Source organism: Engraulis encrasicolus, chromosome 20 (assembly GCF_034702125.1).
Source record: "Engraulis encrasicolus isolate BLACKSEA-1 chromosome 20, IST_EnEncr_1.0, whole genome shotgun sequence".
NCBI classification, from domain to species: domain Eukaryota; kingdom Metazoa; phylum Chordata; class Actinopteri; order Clupeiformes; family Engraulidae; genus Engraulis; species Engraulis encrasicolus.
Genome location: NC_085876.1, coordinates 12,419,280 through 12,427,752, shown reverse-complemented (window position 1 = coordinate 12,427,752; position 8,473 = coordinate 12,419,280). Strand labels below are relative to the sequence as shown.

The 8,473-nt window shown below is 42.8% G+C and overlaps 1 protein-coding gene across 1 annotated transcript; it reads left to right on the top strand.

The window, feature by feature from the left end:
* The first annotated feature begins 320 nt into the window (after nt 1–320).
* si:ch211-171h4.3 (serine/threonine-protein kinase SBK1) lies at nt 321–8,096 on the top strand. Its single transcript, XM_063184774.1, has 4 exons — nt 321–628; nt 3,434–3,578; nt 3,885–4,087; nt 6,149–8,096. The coding sequence occupies exons 1-4, from the start codon at nt 623–625 to the stop codon at nt 7,019–7,021; spliced, it is 1,227 nt and encodes a 408-aa protein (XP_063040844.1). The 5' UTR covers nt 321–622; the 3' UTR covers nt 7,022–8,096.
* The last annotated feature ends 377 nt before the right edge of the window (nt 8,097–8,473 follow it).

Sequence of the window (8,473 nt, the reverse complement as noted above, 5' to 3'; positions counted from 1 at the left end):
GTGAGAGAGGGAGAGAGACATGAGAGACAGAGAGAGCGATAGCAAGAGGGAGGGAGGGAGTTGAGAGAAAGGGGGAAGGAGAGAGGGAAGGAGAGACAGAGATCAATAGAGAGCTGAGGAGAGAGAGAGAGAGAGAGAGAGAGAGAGAGAGAGAGAGAGAGAGAGAGAGAGAGAGAGAGAGAGAGAGAGAGAGAGAGCAAGCAGTGGAAAGAGGGAGGGTGAGAGAGAGAGAGACAGAGAGAGAGAGAGAGAGAGAGAGAGGGAGGGAGCAATGGAGAAAGAGAGAGAGGGAGGAGAAATAATGTCATTACTACGAGCCTCTGACAGGCACCCCAGATGCAGATATGGCAAGTTTGCCGCCTGCAGTGAACCGCCACCACCGCCACTAGCAGCAACAGGTCCACACTGCTTTCAGCAGCCGTTACTGATGAGGTGCTGCGAAAAGGAGGGGGCTTACTCCGCTGTCATTGTCATATCACATGTGCAGGAGTTACGAGTGGAACAGTCTGTGCAGAGGGAGACAGAGAGAAGTTTGTTTCACCCTCCAAGTTCTTGGATGCAAACAAGGGCAACGCCAGTAGACTGAAGAATATTGCAGCATCGGAAAACGGCTCCAGCTATTATGACTGTGAGTTTTCTGATGTATTTATTTATTTATTTTGAAAAGCATTGCAAATATGTCCTGTAGCCAAGTGTTATGTTTAACCCTTAAGTTTTGTGTTTTGACATTGAAATGTTTTATTAGTCTCAAGGAGGGTGTTCAAGTTGTGTTTCAGCGACAAAAACACAACAAAAAAGTGTTCCGTATGACTTGTTCCATATGCTAGAAAAAGTACGTAAAAGGACAAAAAGAGTTTTTGTTACCTGCTTATGTATGTAGGTCTATGTGCTTATGAAGAATATTGTATACTTTAATTCAATCCTAACTAACGCTAACCACAACTGTAAGTTACTTAAGGAGTACATAGCAGTCAGCAAGGTGCAACAGGTTCAGGTGACTGTGCAATCCACCAGATGTTAGCTACTAAACCATTTAATTTATTGATGCATTACATGGACAGTAAATCAAGCCATAAAACACACATTCAGATTGGCTTGCACCATATATTATATGATCATGTTTACTTGATGCTCTAGGTCACACCCCTTTTGACGTTTCTTCCCATCTTTTTCTTTTTTTTTGTCATTCCGTTTGTAAAGTGGACATGAAAGTTAAAGTCATTAAAGTTGTTAAGAAAAACAACAAACTATTTATTTATTATGATTATGATTATGATTATTTGTAGTAGTAGTAGTAGTAGCAGCAATATAATTAATATCAATTAATATTAATAGGCCCAATATTAATACTAATACCAATATGAATAGGCCTATTATTATTGTGTCATTTCAATATCTTCAGTGAGTCCAATAACTTGTAATTGACAATCACTTTTTCTAAACTTTGAAATATTATGCCAAGAATCATATTGTGGTACACGACTCATCCTACGAATCTAAAATGAAGGCAATCAACGGCACATTAACATCTAGGCACTGATCCATTTCGTCATAATCCTTCACTTCATCCTTCATAACACTCCACAATAGCAAAGTGGCTCTCTCAGGGGTATTACACAAATGGCACACATAGAGGAGATGCCGTCCAGACCCCAGGCCTGTCAGGCGGCCGATCATCACCCTCATCATCACCACCAGACAGGTGGGACAGAGAGGGGGGGGGGGGTGGTCCGCGCCACTTACGCAACACTGTCTATACTGAATTTAGCATTTCGTTGACACCATTTTGAATCGGATCAACACTCGCTCGTCCCCCGTGTCCCCAACATCACACACAACCCACTTACCAACTATGGAGATCTGAGGGCAGAGTAGTAGCCGGCTATGGTGGTAGTATCTATGGTGCAAACACTAACACAACACCGTTACCAATACCAACGATGGTCGATGACGACTGTCTGTGGTGCAAACAGAAAAACACAGACACTTTCATCAAAGGTCATAAAAGGTCAAAATGATGAACGCCGAACTACCTTACAAAGTCAAAGGCCATTAAAATACATATTTAGTCAAAATTGAGCTTAGACTATACGCTAACATCTACAGTACCTTATAACCCCTACTTTATCTTGAGACTAAATGTAGAACTATTGCTTTTTTCATTAATCCCTTTGTGCAGAGCCTCTGTGATGAACATTTTGTCAACAAAATCGTAATGACCAAGTCTCTCTGTAATGTCATAGCAATGTTGTTATGATGTAGTTGAGTCTTTTCAGCAAGGAGTGAACAGGCCCGTCGGTGGAGCAGAGTAAATATGTTTATGAGTTAATTACACACTTGAATAGAAGATTGTTTTGATTTGACTCTCTAAGTGTTGAGTTAACACTGCAAAATGACTGTGTGTCATCAATGTTACACCAACATTTTCCAGCATGACCATTTTCAAGGCATTTTCTCTGATATATCTATAGAGAAGTCATTGCATTTTACCATGGGGAAGTACACAGATCACAAGAGAAGAATGTACAAACGGCAACTCTCTTGGCATTGCTTTCATTTCCACTTTTTTCATTTTTCTCTGGTATCAAAGACATGCATTATTTAGGAAGTGGAAGTGAAACCATCATAAACAAAAATAACCTTCCTAATGCTGTAGCGTAGTGAGTAACACTTTACAAGTATTTACATTCATTATTTAAGTACATAATAGGACATTTACAAGACATTTTACGCTTTAGGCAAAGGGTGACAGGGGCAGTTACATAACTTCACAAGTCCGATACCCAACCCCAGCCCCAGTCCTCACCCCAACCCTAACCGCAACCTCCTTCCCCAGAATCCGGCCCTGTGCTGTAATAAGTCCAGAGGGATTAGTGCAAAGGGGCGCCATGTGATCAAATGTCCACCCATAGACACATGTGTATACATGTATAGATGTGCATGTGTCCAGTGCCCAGTGTGGTATGGTATGACTGTCTGGCCCTCCTCCTCCTCCTCTCCCTGGTCCCCAACACTACCTCCTCCACTACCACCACCACCACTGTTTCACTTGCAGAGCAATTTGCAGTGACAGGCTTCGGCAGTGTCATCAATCATTTTTGACACTGATGGCTGTCAAATAAATTGGCTAACTGGATTATCACCGGCGGCGTTCACAGACAGTAGTAAACTTGTTTATGCACAAATATCTGCCACGCTGGAGTGACAACTGTCTTGTCCTTTCCTTGATGTTGCCGATTCACCAATTGCTTTCTCCTTGGGTGGTCTCTCTGGGAGTTGCACCACCTTTCTGCTCTTTGTGACCTTCTTCTTCTTCTTCTTCTTCTTCTTCTTCTTCTTCTTCTTCTTCTTCTTCTTCTTCTTCTTCTTCTTCTTCTTCTTCTTCTTCTTCTTCTTCTTCATTCTCCTCATCCACTCCTCCATTTCTCTACAGAATGCCAGCAGGTCATTGGACGAGCTTTGTCACCTGACAGCTCAGTCTCTGGTCTCCCTGGAGACCACGGAACACTTCCAGATCATCAAGATGCTAGGGGAGGGTTCCTATGGGCAGGTCAAACTGGCTGTCCACAAGAAGAGGGGTAAGAGGATAATCACATCCTACAAACATTTAACAAATCATTTTAACATTCATTTTAACAATGTGGATGGATCTTTTCCTATTTGTGTGAACGTCCACAGTTTATGCTGGTTCAACTAACATACGTACATCTGTTAATGAATCATGATACATTGTTAGGACTAAATCAAATGGATAGTAAGCAGTGCTTTGTTTTACAGTAAAATAGCAAGTTATCTTTAATGATCATCATTGAGATATAGCTTAATCGAAGTTTAACTAACTATGGCATCTCTCATTTCTCATTCTCTCCTCTTGGTGGCCTCAGGGACTCCGATGGCCCTGAAGTTTTTCCCTCGTGAGTCCACAGGCCTGCTGTCCTTCCTGAGAGAGTACAACCTCTCGCTGGCCTTCTGCTCCCACCCTTCCCTCACCTCCGCCCTGGGCATTGCCTTCTCCACCCCTGAGCACTATGTCTTTGCCCAGCAGCCCAGCCTCTACGGAGACCTGTTTGATGTCATCGTCTCTGAGGTGTGCATTCACAGAGTATTCATACTGTACTGTTGATTGTTGTACATAGATTAACAGTGTAAACCTGTGTCCAGGGGAGTATTCCAAGAATGTGGCTAAGAAGTAAACCAGGTGAAATGAACCTTGAGGTTGTGGTAAATTATCTAATAGATGAGCCTGGAGTCCTCATTTTCTTAGCTAAAAGACACCTGTGGACTATCTATTGGCAGGTTTACAACTTCCTGTAGCTTAACTTAGTCCGGTCTATCACTTAACCTTGTTCTTGGAATAGTACCCAGGTGAAACTGTATTGATCAACGCTACCAGTTCTCCAGGTAAAACTGCATTGGATAGCAATGCATACCTGTACATGTGTTGGTGAAATGGCTCTACGGAGACCTGTTTGATGCCATCATGTACTGCTGCTTATTTTCGGGAACTCAGAAAGTACTTGCATTGCTCTTGACCTGACTAGTTGCAACGCTGAAAGGGTTGGGTCACTAGGAGGGCATAGCCTGGCTACCCTAAGCCATAAACAAGACAAAAATGCATATGATAATACAAACCCCAACTCCGGTGAAGTTGGGACGTTTGGTAAACAGTGAATAAAATCAAAATGCTATCATTTTCAAAACATTCAATCTATTCATTAGATGGAGAATAGTGAAAAGACTACATATTAAGTGTTAAAACCGAGAAAAAATATTGTTTTGGGGGACATATGTACTAATTTCTAATTTGATAAATCCAACACGTCTCAAATAAGTTGGGACGGGGATCAGTGAAATTTAGTAAACATCCAAATAAGATAAAACAACAAAGAAGAACATTTCAAAATGAATTGTACTGACGGACAATATAGGTGCCCAGGTATAAGATCATCACAGAGAGGCTGAGTCACTCAGAATTAAAGATGCAAAGGGAATAATTACCATAGTTATTACATACATTTTTGAATTCCCTTTGATTTACCACGATTGAGTGTATATAAGACATATTTTTGTTACTAAAATCATTGTATAGGTTCATGACATCATGAAATATATATTGGCTGTTGTCTCACTCTAATTCCTGGAGTGCTAGAGCTATTGAAAATTGACCATATTAAGAATGCTTAATGCGTGCAAATGATACAGGGGTGTAACATTCTCCTAAGCACCTGAGCTCACTTGAAATAGACCCAGAAGACATGGGAAACTGTCCTTTGCTTACAGAAGTTGTAGAAGTCCATTCTTTTTGACAATAATAGAGCATTGCACATCCTGTGCTACAGTGAAAATGGACCATCCAACTTGTGTTAGTGCTAGCTTCAAAAGTCAGCCTCCATGATGGCATGCGGGTGCAGTAGTGCATTGGTTAAGATGTTCTCACTCATCTGTAGAGTTAAATACAGTGCTGAATGGTATAAATGGGTTTTAAACAGCATGAAAAGCCACTCATGCATTATATTTTGAAGGGAGATCTTCGATTACTGCCACATAGTAAGGTCAAATTGCATTCTCTACTAGGTTTTAACAGTTTGGCTCCATCATAAGGACCAGCAGGTGATAAAATGGTGGGCTTTTGGTCAAGAACTGTCACACTGTAAGCACTACAGAAAGGAAAACATTGCAAAACATGACAAGGAATACACCCACCATTTAAGCTGGTGAAATCATGTCCAAGATAGGAATTAACACTGTTTTTTATATAAATTCATCAATCGGTTAATGTATTTAACTGTTAAGTGTTGTCTTTTGTTTTGTTTTTAGTCTTCCTCGACATTTGCTGCCATTTATTGTCCCCGTCCCAACTCTTTTGAGACGTGTTGGATTTATCAAATTAAAAATGAGTACATATGTCCCCCAAAACAATATTTTTTCTCGGTTTTAACACTTAATGTGTTGTCTTTTCACTATTCTCCATCTAATGAATAGATTGAATGTTTTGAAAATGATAGCATTTTGATTTTGTTCACTGTTTACCAAACGTCCCAACTTCATCGGAGTTGGGGTTTGTATTTAGGATGAGTGAAACTACTGATTGCATATAACTGTGTCCATGTGAAGCTGCATTGATTGAATTATGCCTGCCTGTTTCCAGGTGGGTCTGGGGGAAGACTGTTCCCAGCGCGTGGCCTCCCAGCTCAGCGGCGCCCTCTCCCACCTGCACCGTCTCGGCTTCGTGCACCGCGACCTCAAGCCCGAGAACGTCTTCCTGTGCGACCCGCAGTGCCGCTGGGTCAAGCTGGGCGACTTCGGCATGGCCAAGGCTCGTGGCATCAAGGTGCCCTGCGTCTGGTACAGCTCCGCCTACTGCACGCCCGAGAGTGAGATCGTCCGCGAGACAGACGAGGAGGTGGAGGTGGACGGAAGCGGAAGCGAAGCAGGGACCATGGCTCTGGATGAGAACGGGAACCCAGTGGAGGTGGTGGTGGAGGTCAGGAGGCCCAAGAAGCAGGAGCAGGTGTGGGTGTCGGTGGAGCCCAGCACGGACACCTGGGCACTGGGAATGCTGATCTACGCCATGCTGACGGGGGTCCAGCCGTGGGCGGAGACCGCCTCCGACTGCAGGGGCTACCAGCTCTACAAGGAGTGGGCCGACCACGCCAACGAGGAGATGGGAAACAAGAACATGATGGAGGACTATGATGGACAGATGATCCAAGAGGAAGGTGAAGAGGAGGAGATGGACAGAGATATGAATGGCAACGACAATAACAACAACAACAGTAGTAATGTCATCGCGTCACAGTTTACGTTCTTCACGCCGCTGGGCTGCTCCCTGTTCCTGTCGCTGTTGCACCCTGATCCAGAGCTCCGTGGAGGGGCCGAGGAGGTGATGGAGCACCTGGGCGGGTCCTGGCTCAGGGAGGAGGAGAGGAGGCGCAGGGAGGAGGAGGCCGCCATCCGCAAACAGAGAGAGCTCATGGAGGAGGACGACGAGACGGAGAGAGTACAGAGCAGAGACAGATGAAAACGAACACTGATGGAAAGATGAACTGATCGCGAAAGCTAAATCTCAATGCATGTTTGACTTATTATGTACAGTATTATGTTGGCTACTGCGATGTATAACTACCTGTAGGGCATTGTAGAGAATAGATATTATTTATTTTTATATTTGCGCTTTTCTCTGCACTTTCATATATCGACCAAATTGTATATTTTTATGATTTCTAATTATATCATTATTGTTATAAGCTTGGATGGCTTAGGTATGTATGTATCTATTGTACTTTTTGAAGCTTTTTGAATAGTATTTATCAACTATAACACTTTAATATTTATAGCTTTGTAGCATGGGGTCCTATTATACCACCCCATTACGACAATCTGCTGAGAAACATAGAGAGCTGTTTATTTGCCACTGTATTCTACATCACAACATTGTGCTGTTACTGTGAACTGTATTAGATACTGGGATTTTTACAGTTTTAGACTTTTGATGACTTTGTAAATAATCTACAGTGTATAGATCAGTTCGTGAAGTCAGGAAAAACGACTACCGGCTTCCAACTTCAAATGGATTGAATCAAATGCATCTGATTTTACATGAAAAATCTCATTCTTTTCCAGGTTTGGAGGTTGTTGTGCTGTATGTGCAATATAATTGCAATGACTTTGCAGCATGATGTTGGTGGTGGCTTTGTTCAATTTATTCTTGCAATGTGCTGTACAGTACGGTATATAGCCTACAATATGGGACAGAACCGCTATGGATAACATGATAGCCTGTTATGCAAGGGAAGTAGATTCTATAACACAATATTGTGCTGTTGTAAATTGTGTGTCATAATTAAATTCTTGGTTAGGTAAGGAATTCATTGTTCACATTTTTCAGGCGTGACGGACGTCTGAGCTTCATAGTCGTTAGTAACACTTGTCCTGTGTGCAATGCTTGTATGTTATTGCTTCGACTTCACAGTATGTATTGGTTGTGGCTTGTGCGTGTATACACAAGTCCCCATAGTATATATCGAACGCATTCTCGCAATGTTCGGAAATAAATCATCCGGGCTATCTTTTGCCTTGGCATTGGTATCGCCGCATCAGATGTCCCACAGCTGTTTTTCTGAAGGCCAACCAACGGAAAGCAGAAGAGGAGTCGCGGAGAGGGGAGCCAACTTACCGTATGCAACTTGTTTTCACTATTTTAGTTTTTTTTTCAGAGGGAAAACCTGTTTTACCCTCGTTGGAGAAGGACAGGGTAGACCCAGCTCAGCACTTTGTCTGACGCCTCTCAGATTCCACACACACACCCGCACTCACACGCACGCACGCGCGCACACCTGCACTCACACACACACACACACACACAAGAGAAACACACACACAGGCAAACTCTCGCCTCTCACTCACACACACATACGCATGCACATACATGCACACTTGCATACAAACAGACGCACGAAGGCACATGTAGGCA

Excerpts from the sequence above, each read along its gene's own strand:
- si:ch211-171h4.3 (XM_063184774.1), top strand. Across the intron at positions 3,579-3,884 it reads GGCTGTCCACAAGAAGAGGG|GGACTCCGATGGCCCTGAAG; the intron begins GTAAGAGGATAA and ends TGGTGGCCTCAG. Across the intron at positions 4,088-6,148 it reads TTGATGTCATCGTCTCTGAG|GTGGGTCTGGGGGAAGACTG; the intron begins GTGTGCATTCAC and ends GCCTGTTTCCAG.